This window comes from Lonchura striata, chromosome 14 (assembly GCF_050655825.1).
Source record: "Lonchura striata isolate lonStrDom1 chromosome 14, ASM5065582v1, whole genome shotgun sequence".
NCBI lineage: Eukaryota > Metazoa > Chordata > Aves > Passeriformes > Estrildidae > Lonchura > Lonchura striata.
This window is the reverse complement of record NC_140716.1, coordinates 9,314,525-9,342,351: the sequence shown is the minus strand read 5'-3', so window position 1 is coordinate 9,342,351 and position 27,827 is coordinate 9,314,525. Positions and strand designations below refer to the sequence as shown.

The 27,827-nt window shown below is 42.2% G+C and overlaps 3 protein-coding genes across 4 annotated transcripts; all 3 read left to right on the top strand.

The window, feature by feature from the left end:
* The first annotated feature begins 26 nt into the window (after positions 1-26).
* Positions 27-4,417, top strand: LOC110475484 (transmembrane protein 238). Its single transcript, XM_031506168.3, has 2 exons — positions 27-507; positions 3,074-4,417. The coding sequence occupies exons 1-2, from the start codon at positions 122-124 to the stop codon at positions 3,081-3,083; spliced, it is 396 nt and encodes a 131-aa protein (XP_031362028.2). The 5' UTR covers positions 27-121; the 3' UTR covers positions 3,084-4,417.
* Positions 4,418-6,799: 2,382 nt separating this feature from the next.
* On the top strand, positions 6,800-19,033 carry RRN3 (RNA polymerase I transcription factor RRN3). 2 transcript variants are annotated; one of them, XM_021539831.3, is made up of 18 exons: positions 6,800-6,919; positions 7,047-7,150; positions 7,634-7,690; positions 8,528-8,617; positions 8,705-8,834; positions 9,286-9,345; positions 9,803-9,866; positions 10,343-10,412; positions 12,033-12,131; positions 12,754-12,849; positions 13,291-13,426; positions 14,190-14,320; positions 14,929-15,059; positions 15,757-15,941; positions 16,212-16,320; positions 16,746-16,898; positions 17,113-17,200; positions 17,590-19,033. In XM_021539831.3, exons 2-18 carry the CDS (start codon positions 7,058-7,060, stop codon positions 17,746-17,748), a joined length of 1,851 nt encoding a protein of 616 aa, XP_021395506.1. In that variant the 5' UTR covers positions 6,800-6,919; positions 7,047-7,057; the 3' UTR covers positions 17,749-19,033. The 2 variants fall into 2 exon arrangements, with proteins under 2 accessions (XP_021395506.1, XP_085448492.1); XM_085592366.1 differs by lacking the exon at positions 6,800-6,919 and having other exon boundaries at positions 7,112-7,334.
* A 1,796-nt stretch (positions 19,034-20,829) lies between these two features.
* NTAN1 (N-terminal asparagine amidase) lies at positions 20,830-27,361 on the top strand. The gene is made up of 10 exons (XM_021539672.3): positions 20,830-20,989; positions 21,954-22,056; positions 22,141-22,206; positions 22,744-22,852; positions 23,782-23,855; positions 25,048-25,101; positions 25,796-25,849; positions 26,372-26,469; positions 26,739-26,852; positions 27,046-27,361. Exons 1-10 carry the CDS (start codon positions 20,909-20,911, stop codon positions 27,223-27,225), a joined length of 933 nt encoding a protein of 310 aa, XP_021395347.2. The 5' UTR covers positions 20,830-20,908; the 3' UTR covers positions 27,226-27,361.
* The last annotated feature ends 466 nt before the right edge of the window (positions 27,362-27,827 follow it).

Sequence of the window (27,827 nt, the reverse complement as noted above, 5' to 3'; positions counted from 1 at the left end):
GGGGGCGTGGCCGAGGCTCCCCTCAGGTGTGGGGGCGCGGCCCGGCGCTGCCCTCAGGTGCGCTCCGCCCTCGCCTCCCCTCAGGTGCGCGCGGCCCGAGGCGGCGGTGGCGCCGCTCCCCATGGCGGCCCCGGGCGGGCTGGGCCGCTGCGTGGCCGCCTTCTGGCTGGCGCTGGCCTTCGACGCGGTGGGGCTGGCGGTGCTGCTGGCCGGCGTGTTCGCCGACGTGTTCTTCTCCGACCTGCTCATCTACGCGGGCGGCATCGGCATCTTCCTCAGCCTGGTCTGGTGGGTGTTCTGGTACGCGGGCAACCTGGAGGTGCCGCCCGAGGAGCTGCGGGACGACGTGGGGCTGTCGCCGCCCAAGGGCCGCGGGGACACGCTGCTGCGGCGGCTGGTGAACGGGCTCAGCCTCCGCCTCACGGCCGCGCTCGCCCCCGCCCGCCCCGCCGACCTGGAGCTGCGGCGCGCCCAGGGCCCCCGCGGCCGCCGCGCCGACCCCGGCAGGTGAGAGCCGGACGGGAGCCCGGGGCCGCGCGGCGAGGCCAGCCCGGCTGTCGGCTCTGCCTTCGGCCACAGCCTGCGACAGCTCGCTTGCCCGGCATTCGGTTTAACGCTTGCTGGGTTAAAACACCTACTCGCAGCTGCCACGTCTTAAATAGAAGTAGTGGGGAGTTTTTCTCAGCTCAGGTGGTATAAAAACGAGTGGGAAAGATTGCACAAATGGGATTAGGCGGGGAAGGCGCTTCCTGTAGCCGTCCGAGAACGTAGCAGGTGACCCGGAGTGAAGCCCGGGCAGTGCGGTGGCGTGCGGAGAGCTGCGGCCAGAGAGCAGCACAGGAGCCCTGGCGCTCTGAACTGGTCCTCACAGCAACCAAATCCTGCCAGGAAGGGCCATTAACCACTACCCCGCACGAGCTCTTGGGAGGGGAAACCCCCTCGTTAGCACCGTGAAATAATGCTTTATTGGAGAACAAAAAAGGTGAAATGATGACTTGGATTTAACTTGAGGGCAGAGCTGTAGGTAAGAGGTTGAAACTCAAATGTAGCTATCAGTTAAACTGTTTGTCTTAAACCTCAGACATATAGAAAAGATGTGATGATACCTGATGTGCAAAGGAAGTGTCTCGGTCCTATTTCAAAGCATGGTTGAAGAACATGAAGCTTTTCAAAATATCTTCGTATGTTCATTTATGTGGTGTGTTCACATAGGAAGAAAAGCATGCATAATGCCTTGAAACTGTGTTTGGGGAAAAAAGTCAAGCCTTCACTTCACTATGTAAAATCCTCTATTGTAGGAACTGTAAACACAGTTTTGTACTGTTTGAACTGTTTGAGGATTCTAAACATCTTGCTGTTCTGATTCACTATGTACAAGATCAGCTTTTCCTGCTTCTCCTTGCAATTAAATTCTGAAGACACTGTTGACTTACAGAAAAATTCATGTAGAAATCGTCTTCTTTCATGACAGCTATGAAATTTTTCTTGAGAGAAAGTTTTAACAGCAGGGAGATTGAGTATAGATAATTATTCCTTAATAGAAGACTTGTAGGAGGCAGGAAAGAACAGCAGCAACACAACTTTCAAAGATTGTTACTGCTCTTTAGTTTATTATTAACTACACCTGCAATTAGACTGTTGAAAATGAGCCATTCTATTTTCAGACCTCTTTTTTTCTGAAAGGGGTCTAAAACTGGCAGGTCGATATTTGCAGGAACAATATAAATATAAATGACTACGCAGAACGATTCCATCTAAACATCATGGCAATTGCAGGTATTGAGCTCAGTAGGTAATTTGCTATTTCTGTAGATGCACTGTGTGTACACGGATAGGTATTCTGTTTTAATGAGCTCCTATTAGTGAAAGTTATCCACTATTTTGAAATATTTCAAGTCTTATTTCTGATTGTAATTAGATTTACATGTCCTATACACTCACACACACACACACATCTATATATATACTTAGTACAAGATATCCCAGTAGCTTCTGTTGCTACAGTAAACAACCTTCAGTAATGGTAATTCAGAAAGAACCAAAACCAAAACAGGGGGTGTACAGCAGTTATGTTACATATTGGAACATAAACTCTGGGATTTTACTTGCAAGGTGAAACAAAGAATAACAAATGGTTTCACCTTGAAAGATAATTTGGAGTTCCCTTTCAAAGTAAGTTCACCTAAAGTATCTTAGAACTTCTCATAAACAACTGTCTGAATCAGGTCATTCCTTGCTGATAGACCAAATCCTCTCCCCATCAGGAGATATTTATGAACTTAACCAAACGGGTTAAACATGTTTGGGCAGATATTGCCTGAGAAGGAAAAAAACCAGCACCCCCCACACACACATTCAGAAACAAAACAAAACAAAATCCTAAAAACAAAACAAAACAAAACAAACCCCAAACATCCTCTCTTTATTTTCATTTGGAAAATTTGAGCATTAATTTTTGAAATTATGAAAGGAGCATTCTACATTGTTCTGATTTCCCGTCTTAAACATTATACAGTAGACAAAGGTGAGAATTTTCATTACATGGAATGTTTCTATTAAAGGAATAACAAGTAGATTAGAATCCTCAAGCCTGAAAAGAGATGCAGAATATAAAGTGTTCTAGAAGTCTATGCAGTCACTGTGGGAAAGGTATGAAGTGCTTGTCTCCCAAGGCAAAGCAGGCACAAACTGTCATGTGCTATGTAAGTGAAGTATGTGATTACTTGACATGGGACAGTGGGACAGATAAAAATTTACTGATTCAAAAATTCAAAGGACAAAGCAGAAGATACATGATAATATAAAGATAATATATTTGGCTAAGGAAGACCTGGGGCAGTTGATATCCTGAGGGGATATTACTTGTGTGCCATATTGTTATGCCTTCATTGAGACATCACACTTGGCCACCATTGGAGATGGGCTGGTGACTTAATGGATCTTTTCTTTGGGTTCCAGTTGGCTGTTCAATATGAGGAAAAGTACTTTTAAGACTGACTTTAAGTAACAGTTTAGAGTTATATTTGTTCTAAGCCTATTTTGGAGTAACCATTTCTTCATGTGTTACCTTCAGGATCTGTTGAAGACATGACTAAAGATGTTACGGCCCCAAAAAGTGGGGAAAATGCTGCAAATTATGGAAAGAGATTCCCTACTCAAGACAGTAGGATTCTCTCATTGTGGAATAACCTCTGCAAGCATTGTGGACTCTCCATAAAATGGACACGTGGAGCCATATCTCTGCCAAAAGCACCTATTTCAGTGTTGGACTGGCTATGCTTTGAAATGGTGAAAAAAGATTCCACAAAATCTTTTTGAGAAGTGACAGCTAAAGAGAATTGAACCTGATTCATTGAAATGTCAGTGCAGCTTGTCATATGGTTGGTTTTATTGTGTTGTTTCAATTATTATTATTTTCAATAACCTGAAAGGTTTGTATAAAAAGCTCTTGCACAATGAAAAGCTCTTGCACTGTTTTTTACCAAGGTCTGGAAGTTAAACTTACTGTGAATTTTTATAATGCCAGTGCAATACTTTTGTTTGTAAGGGTGCTTTTAAAATCTCTATATTAAATTGTTGACGCAAAGCTGCAAATGTAGTAGAAGTTGTTTATAGTGTAAATACACAATTTATAGCATCTCTTGTAAAAAGTTTCATTGTTATTCTGAAATAACCTGGAATCTGAGACTTTATAAGTAGACCCCAGTGATGTTGGTATACAAGTACATTCTTTGTAGTAACAAACGATGTAATATGATGACACTTGCAAGAGTAATTTTTAGTCCAGTGATGTTGGAAACTATTTTCCTAATGCTGAAGCATTTGAGAGAGAGAACATGACCAAAAGAAACTCTGTTGATTAACAAGTACCCCAAGGCATTGTAAAGCATTAACAAACAGTACTTGGAAAAAGATTTATATTAATGCTAGTGATACCTAAAACTGTGCTAATGATAAAATTGTGTTGAGAATTTCCTCAGGAGTTCTTCTGGTTTTGAAGTTACACTAAGAGTTTGGTGCCACCATCAGCAAATACTGGTAGGGCTTAAAATTTCAATGCACAATTGTTCTATGCCACACCTCATTGAATACTAAAGGTGGAATTAAGGAAAATATTTGCTAAGAACACTGTGGCTGTACTTCCTTATGAACTCCTGAAATGTCTTTCAGTGTTTTCTTGTAAAATTACTAGAGTAACTTCTTTTCTTTGCATATTCTCATTTTAAAATGCTTTCCAAATGCTCTATCTTTTAACAAATTCAGAAGAACACTAAACTTGAAGATCTGCAATGTGATTTCTCCTTTACTATCTGCAATTTTTAGGAGGTGTATGCAATTTGTTTCCTGCTTTTAATGGAACTGCAATGTGACACCACTCCAGTGTTGCAATGGCCTGATTAAAAAAAACCCAAACAAACCTGTAGATCAGTTTTCATTTGCAATAATTTTTTGTTCGTTTCATTTTTCCTGAACAGAAAGAGATGCTTTTTCTGATTCCCCATTGTTTCACTTATAAAGTGAATTATGAGATACACTGTTTAATAAGTGGAATAAATTAAGCCAAAACTCATATATGTAGCTCACATACTTAGTTTGTGAAAACCAAAATTTTCTATTAAAATTTTTCTATTCAAGTGTTCTACTCTATTAAAGCAATAATAATTGCTAGAGTGAATTGAGCAGGCCTTTGCATTCATTGTATATTACGATGTAATTAATCAAATCCAATATCAGTACTTAATGATTGTTGTATAAGATGGTAGCTAGAGTGCAACTTCACTCAAAAGTTATGTAGAATTCCAACTAGTTTACTAGTATGAATAGTATATATTTTAAAAATGAAATATAGGAACTGACCCATCAGTTAAGGAGGATGTTAAGCACAGAAAAGCACTAAAGCACTAGAAGATGGTGAGACCAAATAATTAGACAAACAGTACTTGCTGTGGAGCAGTGATATGATACCTATTGTAAGCATTGTAACTATTTTCTTTTTGAAAATGCATCCAGTTACTCTTACATGCAATCAGTTTGCCTTCTAAACAGAAACTGGGAATCACCTGCAGTTACACATTAACAAATATTTAACACTATTTTAGTTTCCTTATCAGCTCTGCCAATGCAGCACAAAGTCCATTCAAAGAACTTTTACATTGTTGAGTGGAAGGAAGCTCTTGGACATGTTTAGGACTGCTTGCTGTTGCAGCTAAAAGAATTCCTCTAGCCATTGAAGGAAGTCTTATGTGTGCTGTATAAAATCTTAGGCAAAATCACAAAGAACCAAACTAGTTCCAGAAGGGTGGCTACAGAAGTCTTTTGCTAGTTAAGTCTTAAAACTAGCTCAAAATGTCATCCTACATTCCACTAAAGGAAAAATACCAACCTCCAGCTTCTAACTATGTAGATGGATTAAATGCTTGTTAGACTTTAAACGTGGACTGCATCTAATGGAAGATTTCATGTGGTGTATAGTATCTACTTAAATGGGAATATCTTCATCATCATCAAGATTATATTATTAGTAATGCCTACAAAAATCTGTTTGATGTAACTTGTGAGAGTTGCTGGGAGTGACATAATTATTACAGTACCAGTTTGTGTAGAAAAGAAGCATAAGTGTATACAAAGTTGAGAGGGCTAAGGTCAAATAATGTCACGTGTTGCTGTAGCTAGTTTGTGTGAATGGGTGAAGTAAATTTTACACATTCAGCCAAAGTAAGCTTCCAGCAGATTGGATGTTACTGAAGAACTACACAGGAAATTCAAGTCTCTGTTCATACTTACCCGGGTTGCTGTGGCAGCAGAATTTGTGTGTGTATACAATCTTTCAGGAGCAAAACCAGTTACTAGCTCTGACACAGAAAAGTCCATAACACATTTTGTTTAATGACTGGTGCTTTAACATAGACCCAGCCTACATAGGGAGGATGAAAACATCCAGAAATCTCACTGGAGTTCCTGTGCCTCTATTCTAGCAAATCCATTATTACTTCCCAAGGTCAAACACTGCTTAATTTAGAGCAGATTCTTGGCCCTTTTTAATCTCAATTAAGTTGTTTGTACCATTTAGTTTATCCCTTCGGATTGCAGTTTTTAGTTGATAACCCGGGCTGGCCGTGCCCTTGGTGTCACCCGTGCTGTGAGGGGCTGCCCGCGGCTCCCACTGCTCGCGGCGAGCTGCCCAAGGGGTCGGGGAGCGCTCGCCTGTGAACCATCCCGGGGTGGGCTCGCTCCACCATGGCCCTGGGGATCAATCTGGATTTCTGCTCACGCACCCCGGGACGCTGGGATCGCTACCGGGAGTCAGTGTAAACCCAGAACGGTGACGAGAGTAGAGCTTCCCGCTCCTCTTGCCTGGCTTCACCACGGTGGGCGGGGGCAGCGCCGCGGCTGCTCCTTCCCAGCGCTCCCTTCCCGCTCAGCGCTGCCGCCCGGCGGTGCTGCTCCGAGCCCGCTCGGTGCCGCCGCCCGGCGGTTCCGCTCCGAGCCCGCTCGGTGCCGCTCTGTCCCTCTCTGGTGCCGCTCTGTCCCGCTCGGTGCCGCTCTGTCCCTCTCTGGTGCCGCCCTGTCCCTCTCTGGTGCCGCTCCGAGCCCGCTCGGTGCCGCCGCCCGGCGGTGCCGCTCTGTCCCGGCTCGCTGGTGCCGCTCTGTCCCTCTCTGGTGCCGCTCCGAGCCCGCTCGGTGCCACTCTGTCCCTCTCTGGTGCCGCCCTGTCCCGCTCGGTGCCGCTCCGAGCCCGCTCGCTGCCGCCGCCCGGCGGCGCGGCGCGGCGGTGCGGGGGCGGGCCGCCGGCGCGGTTTCCGCCCGGCCGCGCAGTTTCCGCCGGAGCGGCATGTGGCGGCGCGGGCGGCCGGGGCGCGCCGGGCGCGGGGCGAGGCGCCGCTGGCCCCGGTAGCGCGGGCGCGGCCGCCGCCGCAAGGCAAGGGCGGGCAGCGGGAGGGATCCTGGGAGGGGAACGGCGGCCCCCGCGGCTCTCCCGGCTGAGGAGGGGCCCGAGAGGTGCCCGGGCCTCCGAGCGGTGCTCACGCGGCTTCCCCTCCCCGCAGGCGCCGTGACCATGCTGGGAGCGGACGAGTTCATCAGCTCCCCGCCCAGGAAGACGGTGCGGTTCGGGGGGACCCTGACCGAGATCCTGCTGAAGTACGAAAAGGTGACTGCGGCTTCTCAGGGGCCTGCGCTGCGCACGGACTGCTGGTTTCGGGGGTCATTCCGTGAGAACACTCGTTTCGCCTTATGCAAGACCGTGCCTGAAGCCTTAGGGAAAAAATTGAAGGCGGCTGAGCGTTGTAGGCTTGTGCCAGGCAGAATTGCTGTGCGAGCGAAAAGATTCCCCCGTGAGTCAACCTGCGTGGCTGGGTGAATGTAAAGCCTGGCTTATGCTAAAGTGTGCACAGGGATCCAGCTGTGTTTGCAGGGAGAGCAGCTGAAAATGAGCCAGCAGCCTCGGTTGCCTTCTGGGATGACACCCTGTTACTGCTGCTTTCCTGTTACTGTTCAGCTTTCTTGAGCTGGTTGTCTTGTATTCTTGATGTACCTGTTCAATAGTTGGTTGTTCAGATGCATTGATGAAATTGGTAGTTTTTACTGAAGGAAAAAAAAAAAGTAATTTATTTATTTTTGTTTCCCCTGCTAGGGTGACACTACAGATTTTGAATTGTTAAAACATCAGCTATCAGATCCAGACATAAAGGTAAGACTTTGATAGTCAGGGGTCTGATGATTTAAAGTTTGTCTGTCTGAGTGTAATCACCAGACAAGTCATTCTGGTGACTACACAAAGCCTTTGCTTTAAAGATTTAAATTTGATTAAACAGCATTTTTTTCTTTGCAAAAACCATCAGGATTAAAACTCTAAATGGAAAAAAAATGTCTTTTTTGTATGCATAGGTATATGCAGGATCTTTATAAATGATGTCTCATGCTTACTGACCCTGTTCTACCCTTGAGTCTCTGTTCCAGATACCATCTTTTTAGGTCACTGATGGTTGATTATGGAGACTCTTCTGTAGATCAGACATGGTTTCTAATTTTCATAGCCTTAAAGTTGCATCGAATTTTACCTTCTGTTCTCACTAAATCTGATTTAATTAGGCAGTAACACACATATGCATTTAGTAGTTATACCCAGAAGTATTGTTTCACAGCTCTTCTGTATAGCTACGAGCACCAGCCATGTTTGCTGTTTCAAGATTTGAGTGTCCCTTCTGCTTAAACTAGAGCAAAAGAGAAAAGAAAATGATGATGGAATACCATTTCTTTTATGTTCTGTGTGAGGGAGGTTTCATGCCTTGCTTAATCTGACTGAAACCTTCATGTCAGTCTGTTGGTTTAGGAGCTGGCATGAATGTATTCTGCATTCAAGAACTTTCATTGGTGAGGGCACAAACTGAATTTCCTTTCATGTTAGTGTGAAAACAATTTCTATTTACAGCCTTAATCTTTGACTTCTAAGGATTTTGGTATTTTCTGCTAATAGGTAGTATTGTTTATTGAAATAGTTAACCTATTTTTTTCTGCTGATTTAAAGGATGCCCAGATCATTAATTGGCTGCATGAATTTCGAGCTTCTGTTGCATATTTGACCAAAGAGCTTGGACAACTGGTCAACATTTTGCTGGTAAGTATCTGTTTGCTACATGGGAAGACTAAGAGTTTAGTACTCAAAACATCCTTCTTTGACATCTTGATCTTTGCTTACTTTTAGAAGCTACCATGGTTGAGAAGGAGCCGAGAGGTAGTGGAAGAATATCTGGGCTTCCTTGGCAATCTTGTGTCAGCACAAACTGTGCATCTCAGGCCGTGCCTGCGGATGATCGTGTCACAGTTTGTCCCCCGTAGGTTACTTCTCTCTTATTGGTCTTTGTTTGCTCATCAAAATCCCTATATAGATAAGTTCTGTATAAACACAGTCCATAACACAATTAATTATTGGATTATTGAGTTTTTTCATGTTGACTGTCATACAGATAGTTTTCTGTACCTAGATTTTAGAGGATATATTCTGGGTGCTAATACAGATCTTGTTCTGAAGATGTCTTGGAAATGAATGAACTGTATAATATCTTAACTACTAAAAAACCAAAAGCTGAAGTGAAGATCATGTCAGATGTTCTCAAGAACCTCCTAGTTCTGTAAATAACAGTCTTTAAGAAGGTCTTGCAGCTAATTTTGACGCTCTAGTTGTGCTGGAGACTGTTGTTCAGTGTATTTGCTACTGAATTTCTTACCTATAAGATGTATACAATTGAAAAAAGATGTAATAATCTTTTTTTTTTTTTTTACTAGCTCGAATAACCATCAGAGAAGATGATGTGGATATTTCAGATTCTGATGATGATGATGAAAGTGAGTATAAAGTATATAGATATACATGCTGCTGTAGTGCCTTTACCGAAACAGTATCCAGTGCATGTTGCTCCTTTTTTACAAAATTAATTGAGCTGAGTTCAAGTAAAACATAAGAAACATCCTTAAATTCCTAAGTCAAAGACTTTCTTGTACTCAAATCAATGGTGTGCTGACCCACTTATTACTTTGAAACTATTCCTGTTGGTGCTGTATCTGTAGGAATAGAATGCATAGGGAAACATTCCTAGACCTAGGTTGTTTCAAAGCCAAAGAAAAGTTAGTTGTTTGCTTTCTATTTTATTTATCTCAGTGTACACCCCCGCAAAAGAGCATTTTGGCAAATGCAGTTTTCTTGGGAATCATTCAATTGTGTAGTTGATATGAACTGTTTTTACTGGTTCCTGATTTACTTTTCTGTAACCAAGTGCATAAGAATTCTTTTTTCTTTCTCTAGACATCTCTGAAAACTTTGATACATGCCACAGAGCATTGCAAACTGTTGCAAGATATGTTCCTTCGTAAGTACAGAATCCCTTGGGTTTGTGTGCCCTTTTCTTGCAGATTTAAAGCTTGTGAACTGATGGGTTTTTTCCTATCTTAATTGGAAGCATAACACTTCATTTCATTACATGAATCTTCCTAGTATTCAATAACTGGTAGACTGCTTTATACAAACATGGAGTTTCTGTCAGGCATCAGCCGCTGAAAATCCTGTTAACAGAAATGGGAGGTAGGAAAAGTGGTGTTGATAGTGGCTTCTGTATTCTGTACTCTATAGTGATATTTGAAGTGGCTTCCAATGAGTGCATTGTGAAAGTTTGACACTTATTATCTGCCCAGTGATCTTTGCCAAACCACATTTTATACAATTACTTACCTTAAAATAAAGTTCCTGTTAAATAAGCTTATTCCAGTACACCTTTAGAGTGCTGGAGTTCAACATTTGCAAACCTATAACTTTTAGGTCTGATTTTTGGTTTTTAATTAATTGTAGGACACCACAGTTTCTCATGCCGATACTTGTGGAATTCTTTCCTTTCATTAATAAATCAGAAAGAACTCTGGTAAGAGCTGTGACTATTTTTGTTGATCTGTTCATCTGTTTATCTAAATGCATAAATGTTCTGTATAGTATTACAACTGATTCAGTGGCAGTCCATGCAGATTTTTGAAGAATATTGTTGCATATATAAGAATTACATATATAATAACCACGTATAGGATTGTGTCTGTTTAGTGTAAGGCTCTCCAAGCATTCTGAGTTTTTTGTGCACAAGCGTTGTGCTCATCTTTAAAGACATCACACATATTTTTCCCACTGGATGTATACCATGTACACCATGGACCTCCTTGATGAGGAGTCTCAGATTGTGTACTAAGGAGACCTGTCTTGTCTGTTATCAAACCTGGAAAGTCTTTGGCAGAAGAACAGGGGATTTGAGAAGCAAACAAGAGACAATGGACATTTCAGGCGAAATCCAAATTGCCAGTAAAGCGCTATTATTTTATTATAGCTTTATCATAGTGTTTGTGTGCTGAAAAACAAGCTGTAAACCTTTGACAGGTTATGGCTGTTGTTTTATCATTCTCTTTGTTTGTTCCAGCTTGATATGTTGGCACTTCGTGTTACAGAAAGGCAAAGCCCTGCTTCTCCACCTAAGTTCAGTCAAAGCTGTGTTTTGAACTCATCAAGTGCTGAAAAATCCCCAAAGTTCTTTATCTATCTTGCAATTTTTAAAAATTGTTGTCTTAATCCAAATAACTTTAAGCACCATCTCCCCATCTGTAAAATGGGGGAATAATAGCTCTTACATGGTGTTAGGAGATTTATTTACTTAGCAGCTCAGTGAGGGACAAGATGTAAAGAAATGTGTAGCTGTTTTCAGGGCAGAGCTCAAATGAAGTGTAATACAATGTGGTCCATGCACTGTTTAATATTTACAGTTAATACTTTCTCATTAAACGTTTTCTATCCATTTTGTGTACTGACTAAGCCTGTGAAAAAAATGAACAAGATGGCCTGTGGAAAAATCATATGTGCTCATGTAATTAAAGGTTGTGTTATAATGCTTATTCACAAGTAGACTGTGGTGTACTTAGATGTGGCACACTACCTGATTGTGTGCAGCGACTTGATAGTTTTGCTTTATGAAAGTTGCAACGTTGTCTTTTGTACATGTACACATGGGTGGGCCCATGCATGCTCACAAAACTTGTCTGTTAAGCTGCTTGATTTATAATCAGAATTACTGAAGAGCCATAGCTGTTCAATTTAGATTTGCTGCTGGTATATTTTAATAATCTGAAATAAAGATACATTTGGTCTAATTTCAAGCATATATAGCTGGTTCTAGCTACAGTGAAGCATATGCTTCATTTTCCTAAAGAAAGTCTAGACATAAACTCCTATGAAAATGAATAACTTTTCTTATAGAATCTTTACACTATATTTAGAGGTAGTGAGGAAAATGTGTATAAAAAGAGCAGATTAAACAGTTAATAGTGACACAAATACTGAAAGTTAATGTTAATACATTAACTTACTCTTCATTGAACACAATCTGTTTAAACCTATTTCTGGGTTTTTAGGTAACAAATTAAGAAACATGTTTTCTCAAAGTCCTTTGCAGAAATTTGACTTTCTGTTAACACTGTTATTCATACCAATTAATTTTGTGTCATAGGAATGTTATGTCCATAATCTGCTGCGAGTTACTGTGTATCTTCCAACTCTGAGGCTTCAGATTCTGGAGCTTATTATTGAAAAGCTGCTGAAGTTGGATGTAAGTTTATTCTGTGTTACCTTTTCTGGAAGGTTGGCATTAAAATATGCAGAGTAGGAAATGAAGTATGCTTCGTTTTTGTACTCTACAAAAAATGCACAGGTGATCATGGATATAAACCCAGCCAAATTTACACTTCATTCCCAGGATAAAGATGTGTCTACACCTGAAGGTAACTGTATGGTGTGTACTGTTACACTCTGCCTTGAGTCTCTGCCAGAATCCAAATAATTGTCTTGTAGTGATGGGTGCTAATGTGCAGAGAATGTGCTTCCCTTCCTTTGTATGGTTGACTGGTTGTGTCATCTCTTTGAAGTAAAAGGATTACAGTCCTAAAAAAAGGCAGGAGTCCTAAAAAAAAGCACTGTAAATGATCATGGCTTTCTGCCTTGCTGTATAACAGTCTGGGGAGAGCATATGCTGGGGAGGTAAAGTTTCAGAAAGTTTGAGTTTACATTTGTGTATGTCACATCATTAAGTTTTAAAATGTTTATTTAGTTCAGGATCAAATTTAATCAAGAGCTTACTTATGTTGTCATGTCTTTTATATAAATTATAAAAAACTCAATTTCATACTATTGTCATGGTTTTACAGAAATTAATTCCTTGTTTTCAACTGTAGGTTAGCACTCCACAGCAAGATATTGAAGATGCTGAAGAAACTGCTAATAACTGTGCTAGTGAGGAAAAATCTACAGAGGAGGGACTTTTTGACATGGTTGGTTATCTTGTTCTATTGAATTTTTTTTTAGTAAAACTATCACTCCTGAAATGGCAATGAACTTAGGTGTAGAAATTAATGATTACTTTGTTGTTACTGCACTGCACACTGCTCTTGAAACCTGAACAGCTGACAGATGATTAATGTGTTCTCAGGTATTGACCTTACTCATGTAAACACCCAGCAAAAAAGTGGTACATCCATTTCATTATGTAAAAACATAAGCAGCTGTGCTATAAAATGAGTTAAAGAATTCATGATACTTGGCTTAGTATGCAAAAATTTGCTTATACTGTATAATGACATACTGCTTGTTAAAAAAAACAAAGATGAAACTTTAGCATATTGCTGAAAGATAAATTTAGTTTGACTTTTCCTGTAATTGCTGTCTCTGTGATTTGTGTATTTAAAAGCTGCATGTGCCATTTTATCTACCAGGAGGAAGATGAAGATGGAAAAGGAAACAAAGTTGTCTCTCCCAGTGTTGAGAGAATGGCCCATCCGCTTGCAGAGCGGCTGGACATCCTGATGACAATCCTGTTTTCATACATTAGAGATGTTTGCCATGTGGATGGTGAGAACACTTGCTCTATAACCAAATTTGTTGCTCTGCTAACAAGTAAGAAAGACATAAGAGGAGTTCTTTCTCTCTGTACTGCAAGATAGAGCAGAACTCTGTCATTAGCAGGCTGTAGTCCACATTCCTGCCTCTGCCCAGGTGCTGTGAGAGGTACAGTTAGGACTTCAGAGGTTTAGTCTTCACTTGGAGACATTCTGATTCCATTAATATGATACTGTATCCAGCTGTTTTTATCATTTGCCCTACTTGGGTGTTAGAATTATGGATCATTTTAACATCACAAGGACTGGAAGTAGATCAAAACAACCAGACACATCAATCAGATGGCCTTGTTACACAGGAAAAAAAGAAGAAATAAATATCTTTCACTGCTATGTATTAAGGGTTTTAACTCCTTAGATTTATATATCTAGAACAATATTTAGAAACCATTATGCTGTATCTTCATCACATAAGTCAGGTAATTTATTTCTTTGATTGCTCTTCTGAGCTAACGCATTATTGCAAAGGTTGCCTTGTCTAGCAACTTTATATATGTGCACACGCTACAGAAAGATTCTTCATTTACACCACCTTAAAAAGCAGTAGAATTCTACACCTGGATTTTTAGATGTCAGATAAACTGAGAAGTCAGGTTGACAGTTTTTCTTTGCATAGTCTTACTGGTGTAGAAAGATATAAATACCACTTCTGCAGCATGAGAGTGGGGAAAAAACCCCTGAAATGGCTCATTTTGTTTTGTTTCTTTGTTGTGTAGGCAAGCTCAACATCAGCAACACGAAGGATTTATATCGGGATCTGGTTTCTGTTTTTGACAAGCTCATTTTACCAACCCATGCTTCATGTCACGTACAGTATTTCATGTTTTACATCTGTAGCTTTAAATTGGTGAGTAAAAGCTGGTTTTAAAATACAGTGTCCTCTGTCATTTCTGCATCATAAATAAACAAAACAATTTTCTCTGCTGTAATTCTACTCTGAAGATAGCAAGTACATTAGTATCTTCACTTTCTTTTCCTTCTCCGTTACTCCTTTCTTTTTCTTTATGGTTGCTCTTCCCATGTTGTTCATAAACCACTTACAGATGGAATTTTAGCAAGTGTGAAGGAACAAACTTGGTTAAAACTGATCTCTTTGACAAGAATCAGTTGGACTCTTGCACCCAAGACATGGGATGCAAGTTTCTTCAGCATCCCAAAACTATTGCTGAGATGTTGTCTGATAGATCTTTGATTTGAAAATCATGTCTGTGTTTGTTTTTCCCCCACCCCTCAATTTTCCTATGTTTCTCAACAAACTGTTGTTCTTTCTTGTACAACTGAGTACAGAAAAACACACAGAAATGCGTGCTCTTCCATCAGGTGTAGGCGTGGTGATTTACTGCAGTTATAGATAGATTTTTGTAATGGTTTGGTTATAGAAATTTTGGGAATTGAGTATTAGGAATCTATTACTTAAACAGTGTCATCTCACTATTTCTATGTCTTTTTTTCCAGGGGTTTGCTGAAGCATTTTTAGACCATCTTTGGAAGAAACTGCAGGATCCAAACAATCCTTCAGTAATCAGGCAGACTGCTGGGAGTTATATTGGCAGCTTCTTGGCAAGAGCTAAATTTATTCCCATTGTGTAAGTTGTTTTCATACATGAGCAGAACCAAACAATTAATACTACTGAGGAGCTTAAGTAGAGAATTGGTCTTCTATTCCCACTGCTTTGTCAGTAAGCCAGGAAAACACATACAGGATGCAGACTGATGAATCCTGAGGTTCGTGACTTGTTTAGGGCTTCACTAAGCAAGAAGTGCTGGGTAGGTTGTGCTGACTTCAGGCAGTTATGGATTCCCAGTGTTTCTGATGTTTTCAGTACCCAGTGTTAGGCACTTTCTGCAGGCTCTGGAACTGGGAGATCATTTGTTCTAGTATTTTGATAGAGAATGGTTAAAATGTCTTCCTTTTTATGTACACATTCTATATTTTTGTGCTGTTCAGGTGGGTGTGGTGACTTTAACATTGGAGTTGGTTGGTATTGGAATTACGTGGCAGACATAGGAGACATTGCTCTGTACTACCTGTAGCCAAGATTCTGGTTGTTAACATGGATTCATCTCTTCTGGCATCCTGTCCTTTCACTGATTGGGGTTTTCAGTGCTGATAGATTCATTTTATGCTGAGATAAAGGAGAAAGCTTGTAACAGAATCATTCTTTTACCAAGAGATTTTCTTACGGATGTTTTTATAACTGCTGAGATTTTTGAATATTTAACATCTTCTCTACACCATTGCAGGTATTATTTTTACACTTCTTTTTTCTCCCTACGCTACAGTACAGTAAAAGCATGTCTGGATCTTCTGGTGAACTGGTTGCATAAGTACATTGATAATCAGGATAAAGGAGCTAATGCCTACTGTGATGTAGCTCTCCATGGACCATTCTATTCTACGTGCCAGGCAGTGTTCTATACACTTATTTTCCGTCATAAACAACTTTTGGATGGAAATTTAAGGAAAGGTGAGTATATTAGGTTTGAAAGGATTAATTGGAAGTTTAACTGTTGCTGTATTTTTATAGTGATAAATTCAGTCAGTATCTGATGGCATGTTGTTGTGCTCTAAATAGAATGAGGTGGCTTGTACACGTGTTGGGGCCAGACCTCCACTGTGAGGATGTGCTTCTGTGGTGGTGTGCTAAGTGCAGCAATGTCACACTGGAAATTCTTAGAAACTAAGTTCAGTTTATATGATATCTAACTTATATTTGCCATTTGTTCTTATTTTGAAGGTCTGTCATATCTGCAGAGTTTAAATTTTGAGCGCATTGTCATGTGCCAGCTAAACCCCCTGAAGATTTGTATCCCTTCTGTTGTCAACTTGTTTGCTGCCATTACCAGGTACCTGCTCATTTACCTCAGTTTCAGCTTGGTACATATTTTGTGTGTATCTAAAACCAGCGCAGGGTTTTGTTAGGCACGGTATTGAATAATATTGAGACATAACACTGCCCATATTCCATATTCTAGGTGTGATAAGTTTATTCCTAGGTCAGTTTCAATGGAATCCTGCAGTCCTAAAAAATAGATTGCTCTGTGTTGGAGCCAGTGTGGTTGTATTTGGAATAAAGTTTATAGGAGCTTAGTCACAAGATAAGGAGTCTGTTCCCTTCCTCTATCTTGCAAACTCCTAATATCAGCTGGAAAATGGAAGATAGAAGTGATATGTGTTAAAAAATAACTTTGTGTTTTCATACCATCCATCTGAAAATCTTGCTTTGGGTGTGCTAGAAGCGCTTATCTTTTCTTTATTCCCTTTTTTAAAGGAAATACCAGTTGGTGTTCTGCTACACAATTATTGAGAGGAACAACAGGCTGTTGATCCCCGTTGTGCGGAGCGGTACCGGGGGTGACCTTGTGCAGACCTGCACCAACCCCCTCGACAGCTTCTTCCCCTTTGACCCCTACATACTCAAAAGGTAGAATTGAAAAGTGAACTACTCCTTTGTTCCTTCTAGAAAATAATGAATATAATCTGTAGGAAACTTTCAGTGTTTCTGCCGTTCACTTTCCTCCCTGATCCTTTGTACCTTTCATATTCTGCATTTTAACCAGCTTGTCAGAGGTTTCAATTTAAAAAGTACCTCTGTTGTGAATACAATAACTAATTCTGTGCTTTGTTTTCTCTCTCAGATCAAAGAAGACTATTGATCCTATGTATCAGTTCTGGGAAGAGCTCAGTGCTGAAGACCTTGAGAATCTGAAGAAACCCATTGAAAAGGTAATCTTCCCTGATCCAAACACAGTTCTGCTATAACTGCTTTCATTGTAGAATATTTTTTTAAGTAGATAAAACTGTGCTGTACATTTAAGGGAAACTTTGAAATTTGGAAGCTTTAGGAATTGATCCATTCTTGCCTTGAGAACACTTTTACCTCTTCTGCAGCACAGGAGCCATCTGAAAGCTTTATGAATGTACTCAGAAAATGGAGATGATGTCACTGGGAAATCCACCCTGTAGATGTAATTTAGTTTCCTTATTTCATAATCAGAGTACATACAATTCTCTTACCATTCCAGCTGCTTGTGACAATCACAGTGTAAATCCTAGTCTCTATTAAGATTTGACAGTATCTTCCTGCTTTCACTGATCCTTTTAAATTTTTGCAGGGTAGTTCTGAAGATGAAGATGATGACTTTTTGAAAGGAGAAACTCCTCAAAATGATGGTGTGGTTGAAATTGCACCAAATTCTTACGAGTCCAACACACGGAGCCCTGTGAGCAGCATTGGCTCCCCTGCAGACTGTTACGTGCCATACCCACTGTGATACGGGCAACCAGAAGGGAAAATGTGGAATAGACTGAAAATTGTGTGCAATGTTTTGCTCTGGAAAGAGACTTGAGCTCAACTTTCCAAACTGGCAAATGTTTAGATAACTACATTTAAGAAAAATTACTGTTTCTTATGTTTCTTAGTCATCAGATTTCTACAGATATGGTAAAGTTATATGTTGCTAGAAAAGCTTAAGAGAATAAATAGGGTGATATTTTACAAATTTCACATTGAAATGGTTTTTGTGACTTAGAAGGATTTTTTTGATAGTTTTTTCAAGCTCTTCAAAACTTAGTTTACTAATGTTTCTCTATGAGGTTTTTTATATCAGGGGTGAAATTCTGGTGTTTCTTCCTGCAGATTTGTGTGGGGGCCAGAATTCCACTGTCAGTGTTCCAACTCTGATGACTCTTCTTGTTGATCTGGTTTCACATTAATGGTGTAATCTCTTGTCCTAGGGTGCCATTTTTTGGTGCCCAATGTGGGGCTTGAGAAAATGGAAAAAACCTGTACTGATTGCATTTTGATTTCACTTACTCTGCATTGGAATAAAGCAGTCAGTAGCCATGTTGCTTGAATCTGCTTTCTAGAGGGACCCCTTTGGAAGTTTCCTCCTAAATTTGCCCTAAACCAGGACATCTCTCAATAGTCAGGGCATGAATCCAGTCTGGCAGTGCCTCTTCCACACACATCTCTTCAGCTTTTCCTGTCTGTAGAGCCATACTCAATGAAGCCACTTGGTAGTGGGAAGTGTACTCAGAAAGAATTATCCCTCCTTAAATCTGTAGCTAACATACACCTTTCCCAGCTAGGAAAGTTCAGGCATGTGAAAGTGATGATTGTTGGAAGTGTTGAAAATGAGGGAGTAGCTGAATTAATTATTTGTAGATAGTTTTCTTTGGGTGCTTGTGAAGCACTCCAAGACAGGTATTTATTTGCTACATTTGAAGTTTATATGTGAATGCTGAAAACAGAAAAAAAAAAATTATCCCTTGTGGAAAGGACGTGATGGTGTCAGTGGTGTCCTTGTGTTGTCCACGTGTCTGTCAGTCAGTGTAGAGTTTCTCTACAGAGGTTTCTTGTCTTTTCATGGTTGCTGGTTTTTAGATTTGAGTAAGAATATAAACAATGGGAAAAAATAAATGTTATTTGTGTAACATTTAGTTGAAAATTTTAGGTATTTAAGACTAAACTCCAGTTGCCCTTCTTTATAATCTGAACTTGGAGGCTTTCAAGACATTTTTATTTGGAGCCAATAAAATTTGATGCAAACAGTGCAATCAATTCTTAACATCCTTGAGTAAACCACATGTCTGTATGTAACTGAGGTGCCCTCTGTGTAGCCTGACTTCTCAAAGGTGGGGTGTTCGTTCTGACAGATTGCAGAAATTAGTTTTGGGGATGACATTGCAGAGTGCGTAAGTGGATCTGTTCTTCATTGTATTAACTGAGAAGTTTTGGTTTTAATTGTAGTCCTCTTTCTTGTCAGTCATGAGTAATAAACAATAGATTTCCATCTGAAATAATTGCATTTTCTCCTGGCACGGAAGAACCCTCTGATCAACAGCAGGGAAAGCATCCTTTGAAAGATGCCCTTCAGACACTGCTTCCAAAATGAGGGTGTGTAAAACTTCTCAGTTGTGATACCAGGTATGTAATTCGGGAGCTTCCATGTATCATGAAAAGAAAAAAAAAAAAAAAAAAAAAAAAAAACAAAAACAAACAAAAAAAGTGTAATGTGCAGACATTGAACTGTCTGTACTGAAGTTACACAGTTTTGTTTACGGGTTTCTGGAACCTTTGCTGTGACAGCTCTGGTTTGCTGGGTATAATTGCAGGCAGGGGCTGGTGTTTTGCTAAAGAGAATTTGTAAATGCCAACAGCTGTGAGAGATGCTCATCCCAAGGTACAATTTTGTCTCACATGAGAAATGCAATGTATCTTTTGAAGAAAGCATTTATTCTATTATAGAATCGTAAAGTCATAGAATGGCCTGGGTTGGAAGGGACTTTAAAGATCACCTAGTTTCAACCACCCTGTCACTGGCAGGATCACCTTCCACCAGACCAGTTTGCTCAGAGCCCAATCCAGCCTGGCCTGGGACACTTCAGGGACAGTTTACTTCTGTGAAGATGGATGGAAAGGCTGAACTGGGGTCCTGGGCATTTACTGTCTCTGGGCTGTGGGCAGTCCAGGTGCCTGGCTGCCTGCATTCCACAGATGACTGGAGGAAATAAACCCCTCATCTTTAAGGAAAAAATAGTTGTCTTTGGGATTGTCTGAAAATCCAGTTTGTGGTTGCTGGGGCAGAGGATGGTGGTGTGGGAATCGGGCTCTTCTCCCAGTCACCCAGTGGTAGGAAAAGGGGTCATAACCTTAAACTGTGCCAGGGGCGGTTTATGTTGGACATTGGGAATGATTTCTTCACAGAGAGAGTAATTAAACCTGGAAGGCATTTAATAACAGGCTGGACGTGGTCCTCAGTGCCATGGTACAGTCGACACAGTGATGTTCGGATAGAGCTTGGATTCGATGATCTCAGAAGTGTTTTCCAACCTTAATAACTCAGTGATTTGTACATTTGTGGGTTTATAACCGTTATTATTTCATACCACAACTAAAGGATCTCCCGCAGTGGCCGGGTAATCTCTGCAAGGTTACCGTGTTAAAACCGTGAGGCGGTGCCGAGGCCGGCCCGTTTCCCTCAGCCCCGTTCCCGTTCCCGGGCGGTGCCGCGGCCAGGCTGTTTCCCTCAGCCCCGGGCCGTTCCCGTTCCCGGGCCGTTCCCGTTCCCGGGCCGTGCCGTGGCCAGGCTGTTTCCCTCAGCCCCGGGCCGTTTCCCTCAGCCCCGTTCCCGTTCCCGGGCGGTGCCGTGGCCGGCCCGTTTCCCTCAGCCCCGGGCCGTTTCCCTCAGCCCCGGGCCGTTCCCGTTCCCGGGCGGTGCCGAGGCCGGGCCGTTTCCCTCAGCCCCGGCCCGTTTCCCTCAGCCCCGGGCTGTTTCCCTCAGCCCCGGGCCGTTTCCCTCAGCCCCGTTCCCGTTCCCGGGCGGTGCCGCGGCCGCGCTCTCCCAGCGCCCCGCGCGGCGCCGCCCGGCCCGGCCCGGCGCGGCCTGGGGAGGGAGCGCGGAGCCGCCTCCGGGCCCGGCGCTCGCCGCGATGCCGCTGCTGGTTAACGGAGCGCGGGTCGACCTGGCCCGGCCCACGCGGGACATGATCCGCGCCCACCCGCACCTCGAGGTGAGGCCGGGCTGCCCGGGGGAGCAGCAGCGGTCGCGGGCGGGCGGGCGGCGGAGCGGGGCGGCCCCGGGGTGAAGCGGCCCGGGACAGGGCCGGCCCGGCCCGAACCCCGGGAGAACCCCGGTGATGGACAACAAATAAATGGGTGTCGGCGGAGGGGCTCAGCCGTGCGCCGGGGGTGGGGGTGCCCCGGCGGGGCCGGGCGGGCACTTTGCGTGAAATGACAAAAACTGGCGATAAAAAGGCAAGGTGGGCGCTCTGAGAACAGTGCTCACCTTGCTTCCTCGGTATAAATGTAATAATCTTAGCGGCGGAGTGCGAGCCAGGAATGTGAGCAGAGCTGCTTGGGGAGCTGTTTCCCATCTGAAGGTGTTTCTGTCCAGACCTTGAGATTATGCAGAAAACCAGGGCAAATTTGATAAAGCTGTGAAGTGTTTTTGAGCCCAGAATGGAAATTCACTTTGTCCCCAGCAGGGCTGTGAGGAAGCACTGCAGTAGTCATAGCCCAGGAATCCGGGTTTTCCAATCAAGCTAATAACAACAGTATTTTAATAAGTGCAAAATAAATATTCTGAAATATGGCAGTAGAAGACTGAAACTTCTGTATTTCAAGTTTCCTGTTCTGATTAAACTTTCAAAATCAGTTCTGGTATCATCTAATGTAATCTTTTCCCAATCTAAAAGCTTTTTCTTGTGCCTCCATTTTATAGTCCATATATCAGGGAAAGGTGTTTTGTGATTCTCTGGAATAATGGGATTTAACTATTAACTCAGTCAGTGTCAGTAAAGCAAAAAACTTTAAAAATTCAGAATACTCTGTAATACAAAACATGCATGTTTCTCTCTGACCTGAGTCCCTTTGCTTTTCAGAGGTGATGTTTCTGTGAAGTAATGGATACATCTGAGAATTCAGCTACTGTAGTATCTGTTATCATTTGTAGTATTTATTATCATTTATCTTTAGGAAAAGGCAAAACTTCTGAGAAGTCAGCCTGCTCAGATCGTGGAACCCAAAGGCCTTCTCTATGTCCAGCAGAGAGAGTTTGCAGTGACTACCCCTAAAGATGGTGTGTAGGAACATAAACATTTCTTATACTGAAGCAGTGATTGTGAGAGCTGAGTTCTTACAGTGTTTTCCTCCTTTAAAATAGGTTCTGTTTCAATTCTTGGATCAGATGATGCCACTACCTGCCACATAGTTGTGCTCCGACACACAGGTATCTTCTAGAGGACCTTCAGAGCAAAGCCTGTACCCCTGAAGGAAGGAATTATTACTGGTTTATGTGGCATTAATAAAATAAACTGCAGTTACATTAATACAAACCTGAATCCCCTAAAGTCACATAATGTGTTAGCTAAAGACTCACTCAGAGTTGGTGTGTTTAGTGTGAGAGGTTCCGTGAGCAGATTTTAACTTGCTCTGCTCCTGTGGCCAGTGCCATTGCAGCCCTGGGCTGTGTCCAGCAGTCTGGCAGAGCAGAGTTCGGATGTTTCAGGGGTAGAATTTGTAGAAAGATCCTCACTGTGTGCCTGGATTTCTGACATTAGAGATGTTGCCCATTGTGTCTCACTGTTAAGAGGGCACTTGCACCCCATGCAGGAGCTGATTTTACAATGGCCCCTGCAGAGGGTGTTCCCTGCTGGAGGCTGCTGTGCTGAGGGGAGCGAGGCAGGGGGGGCAGCTCTCCCTGCAGCAGTGGGGACTGCCAGCGTTGGTGTCACTGTCACCGAGTCCCTGTTCTGTGCCCTCCCAGGCAGCGGAGCCACGTGCCTGACCCACTGCGACGGCTCAGACACCGAGGCCGAGGTGTCGCTCATCATGAGCTCCGTGAAGTCCTTCTCTAACTCCACAGGCTGTGGCAGGTCAGCTCTGCTCCCTTCTTGTTCTGCTTCTCTCAGAGGTTACTGCAGCCTGTGTGGCAGGGAGTGGTGAGGGGATTGTGTGGGCTTCAGACAAGGGAAACAGCTCTTGCTCAGCAGCCGCATGCAAACTGAAAATCACTTCCTTGATAATGATTTTGGGGGTATTTTTAGCAGTCGTTTAAAGCATGGTTCTGTTCTGAGGAGTGTCTGTAAAATACAACCATGAGGTTTGTGTTTACTGTTTCCCATTTAACTTTGTTCCAGATTTGCAAAATTTTCCATATAACTTGGTTTTGGTTTATATTATATTTTCCCCTTCAGAATGTAAATTCTTTTCAGCATCTGACAATCCATCAGGGAATTTTGTAAGTCCACATTAAAAAAATAATGGTGTGGAGGATAGGACAGTGGGTAAAAAGCTCTGAAACAGATTTTAGCAGACAAGCTTCTCTCTGGATGTGGAGGGTTTTGCCCCTGTAGTTTGGTAAGAGCAAAAGCTAGCTCATGAACTTAGATTCGTGATTTTTAAGGACTTTACATAGACACTACTTAGAGAAGAACCCTGCTGCATGGTCCAGAGTAGTTGTGAGGAGGTCATGGGAACAAAAATCTTCAAGTTTAATTAACTGAAAGATGGTTACAAAGTTTAGTCCAAACCAGAGGTACCAGGGATACCCCTGGGATAGAATTGCATGTATTTAATGCCTCTTCAAGCTTGTTCCTTGCCATTTCCTGGATGATCCCTGAAGTTTTCAGAATGGAATTATCATAACTTGCTGTGTAATGCAAACCAGCTTGGTGCATGTGATTGTAATAAGTGAGGCTTCTCTAATGATTGCTTTGCAATTTGGGCTGGGGATTATTTTGTAAAGCTATTCATTTTGAGATGTCTTTTTAATTGCTGTTTCCTGTTATTCCATCTCTGTTAGGCTGGAAGTGCACCTAGTTGGAGGTTTCAATGATGATAGGCAGTTATCACAAAAACTTACTAATCAGCTTCTTAGTAAGTTCACGTTTTTTCCACTCTCATGTCCAAAAAAAAAAAAAAAAAAGTTCTGGCTGGATTTGGGTGGAGTTTGTTTGTAGTCTGAGTCCCCAGTCATTTACTGGAAGAAAATGTGGATTCACGTGAAGGGTCTTTTTCTGTGCCTGAGAACTTGGTGTGAAGAGGGGCTGGACTGCTGGGGCTTGCCCGTGGCCAGTGCCTGGGCCACAGGGTCTGATCCTGTCACTTCTCCCTGGCTGTGGAGAATTGGGTGCAGTTCAGCTGGGCTTTGATTCCTGGCTTGATTCCTGCTCATCGTCTTGGGATCATGGGCAGTGTTGTCACTCTCCCAATCTGTACATGTGGATCATTCAGTTACCATTCAGTTCATACCTTAATGTGATAACATTTAATTATTGTTTGGAATTGTCTGATGAAAAATGTCAGGTCTGTTTTTATAAAATCCATAGTCCAGTGGAGTGATGGCAGTGCTTTACTAACAATTGGAAGTGTAAAGTACCTGCTTACCTGGGAGTGCTCTGGGCTGCACTGTCTCACTTCTGGAGAGGCGTCTGCCCCACTGGAATGGGGAGGGGGCAGGGATGGGGCAAGTGTCAGGATGGGAGGGAGGTGTTTGAGGGGGTAAACAAAAAAGGAAAACCAAAGACCCTGGGATGCAGCCTTGTGGCTATGACACCTGATGTGTGTTTTGTGTAATGTGAGAGTTCTGTGCAGAACAAAGTATTTTGGTTAACTTACTTTAACATTCTGATTTTCATGCATCAAAGTACAATTTCAATCAGTAATGCTATATTGCTATCAGAACTTAAAAGAGGTTATTTTTCTGGTGTTTGGGATGGTGAAATGCAGAACTAATTTACAGTTAATGAAAGACTGGGTTTGTTCACTATCTATGTAACATTTTAGGGAAAAAACATTTAAATATAACCTGCTAAATGTAGAGCTGATATGATGCCTGAGCTAAACCAGTGTCAGAAGAAGGGATAAGTGGCAGAGCACTTTCATAGCAGATTTTTGCTGTTACAAATGGCCCATCTCTGTAAATTCCTGTTCGTTTGAAGCACATGTGCAGAACCCTGTTTGAGCTGTTGCTTTACCTGGGGCAGGGGTTTAGGTGTGTGCCCCTTGCCCCCAGACAGCAGAGCCCTGCCACCACTCACTGACATTTTTGCTGTCCTTGTCATCACAGGAGCGTTTGACCTCCAGCCAGAGGATGTTCATTTAGTAACTTTCTGTGTAACAGGTAAGAAAATGTTCCCTTGGGTTTGGAAGTACCTTTCCCGAAATAAAAGAGCAGGGAACTTCTCAGACATGGCTTTTTCTCTGTCCTGTAAGAAAGAGCAGCACAAGTCCTCCTTTCCGATGTAATTTTCAGTTTTACTGCTAATGTGTGTGGGACGATGTCAGAGAGCCAATGCAGGGGGCATTTGTTCCTTACCAAGTGCTGCTGCACTGCAACCAGCTCATAGTCATGGCCAGGACAAGGGCACTCTGGGCTGCTGGACCTGCCTCCCTGCAGGGAGCAACAAATTCATAGACTTCAGTTAGTTCATAGTGTGTGACATGGAGGAGTAATTTCCTTTCCTTTGTATCATGCTGAGGTCACATTTCCATCCTCTTTCCATGTCAGAGGTGTTGGTGACTCACATCTTTCAACCTTGGCATCATGGTGGTTCTTCTGCATGCTGGTTCTTTCCCTGTAAATTGTCCTTGCAGAAGCAGGGGCAGTTGGCTGGAGCTGCTGCTCTGTTGGGAGACAGCTCCAAGTCCCATGAATGTTGTTATTGACCTCTGCCTTCTTTTCCGTATTTAATTTAGGCTTCCTGTGTTTTTTCTGTCTTATGCAACATCAGAATCTCTTGCTCTCCAATAACATACAATGAAATAAATGCTGCTCAGACTAAAATCCAAGTTTGACTTCTTTTTCTTTGTTACAGAACTAAATGACAGAGAAGAACAGGATATTCACTTTCCAATAATTTATGGAATAGGTGAGTTAGTTAATTTAGAATTGAACTTTCTTTTGGTATCTGGATTCCTGTAACAGATTCCAGTAGTAGATGGACTGCTTTTAATGAGTGAGAAAAGTCCACCCTAAAAGTTGCACACTACTGTCAGAGGCAAGGCAAAAATGCTTTTCCTGTGGTGCCACAGTTGGAGAGATGCACACATGAAGAGGCTGTGTACAAATGCAAACAGATTTTTTTTCCTTTAACTGCACTTAAGAGTTTATCATCTCGAGCTACTGCACTAAATTTATGCTTAGAATTTAATCTTCTTCTCTTTGATTACTCAGTGTTTTTTCTAATTAGTTCACTTATCTCTGGAATATTGAAATGCTTTCAAAGGAAATGAAATAGAAACATACTATCACAGGCTTGGGGTCTGAGAAATAAAAATGTGTGATGGGTTCTGCAGTTCTGCAACACAGTTTTGTTTGGGACACAGTCATGGTAAAGAAGTGCCTTGAAACAATTAACTCTTACTATATTTAATCTCTTATTTCCTACCAGCTGTGAATGTTAAAACAGCAGAGATTTTCCCTGCAACCTTCCCAGTAAAAGGGCCGGATGAGAGTCTACGTTCAGCTCACATCTTAACAGGAGCACCAGTGAGTAAAAGGAACAGGGGAAATGGGCAGGGGAACCAGTTAGGGGCAATGAAACATCCAAAGTTTGAGGGAAATATCCTTTGGTGGTCTCTGGGTTCTGGGTTCGTTGTCACCATTTCATGCTGTGTTTGTCAGTAGCTGGGGATGTCCGTGCAGTTGCAGGGAAGCAGGGCTGGGCTGGCCCAGTGGTCTGGGCCAGGCTGGACTGGGGGGAACTCCCCTGTCTGGGGGAGCCCTGCAGCCTCTGCAGCCTCCCTGTGTTCTTACAGCTGACCAACATCTACGATGCGAAGACAGAACAGCTCCGGATTGGGCCTTACTTCTGGGGGCCTTTCCCACATGTGGATTTCTGGTTGGAACAAGATGATGCACAGATTTTACAGGTACCTGAAACTAACTGGTTTGGGGTTTTTTGCCTTCTAGCTGAGTAGAGAGAGGGATGTTACAGTATGTCAAAACTTTTCCCAGTGCACTGCTGTCCCTGGGAGGGTGGGGAATAACCTTCTAGAGGGGCAGGATAATGAGAACATTGTATCCTGAATGTCAAGCAGCTCTTGCTCCCATCTTCTTTTTCAGAACCTTTCCACGTCACCCCTGGCTGAGCCCCCCCACTTCGTTTCCCACATTAGATCTACATTAACATTTCTAAAAGAACATCCATTTCCATCTCGGTCCCTGTTTCCTGACAGGAAGCCTCGAATATACAAAAAAAATGAAGAAGGATTGTGGGAGCAGGTTTGCTCTGACAAAATCTAACCTGGAACCCACCCCCACAATTGCTTTAAGGAAATACAATCTTGCAAGAAGAGCAATTTGTTGCAAATAGCATATTGCTGGTCACAAATACCATTGTTCCTGTGCTTTTCAAAATAAAATATTTTGATAGAAGAAATTTGCTTTTTCTGCATTACTTATGTAGAAATCAGGGTTTCTTTGAAGTAAGAATTTGGCTTTGTTTAGGTTCTGTTCCTCCAGTGCAATAATTTGATGGGCAGGTAGAGGTGGTAATGCTAGAGACTGACAAGGTGAGTCACTGCACTTCATTAAATGATTTTGCACATGCAAGGAAAGAAAGGGTTTGCTGGAATGTAGCGAAGTCTCCTTCAACAATAACTTAATTCCAGAGTAATAATTTGATGTATCTTTATTGAAACATTCAGGTAAGTATTTAAAGAATGAAGCTCATTCCAACAAAACTACTGATTTAACATTTCCAAATATAAAAACATTAAAAATTAATCTTTGTGGGGATAACTTTTATCCCCACCAAATTATTGTTATTAACGTACTTCATTGCACTAAAGAAACCAAGGAGGAAGACTAGTCAATTTAATTGCTTTTGCACTTTAGAAAAAATT

Coding starts and splice junctions, on each gene's coding strand:
- LOC110475484 (XM_031506168.3), top strand. CDS start 122: ATGGCGGCCCCGGGCGGGCTGGGCCGCTGCGTGGCCGCCTTCTGGCTG.
- RRN3 (XM_021539831.3), top strand. CDS start 7,058: ATGCTGGGAGCGGACGAGTTCATCAGCTCCCCGCCCAGGAAGACGGTG. Junction 8,835..9,285: donor CGTGTCACAGTTTGTCCCCC/GTAGGTTACTTC, acceptor TTTTTTTACTAG/CTCGAATAACCATCAGAGAA. Junction 14,321..14,928: donor ACATCTGTAGCTTTAAATTG/GTGAGTAAAAGC, acceptor CTTTTTTTCCAG/GGGTTTGCTGAAGCATTTTT.
- NTAN1 (XM_021539672.3), top strand. CDS start 20,909: ATGCCGCTGCTGGTTAACGGAGCGCGGGTCGACCTGGCCCGGCCCACG. Junction 22,057..22,140: donor AGTGACTACCCCTAAAGATG/GTGTGTAGGAAC, acceptor CCTTTAAAATAG/GTTCTGTTTCAATTCTTGGA. Junction 26,853..27,045: donor ATGATGCACAGATTTTACAG/GTACCTGAAACT, acceptor CTTCTTTTTCAG/AACCTTTCCACGTCACCCCT.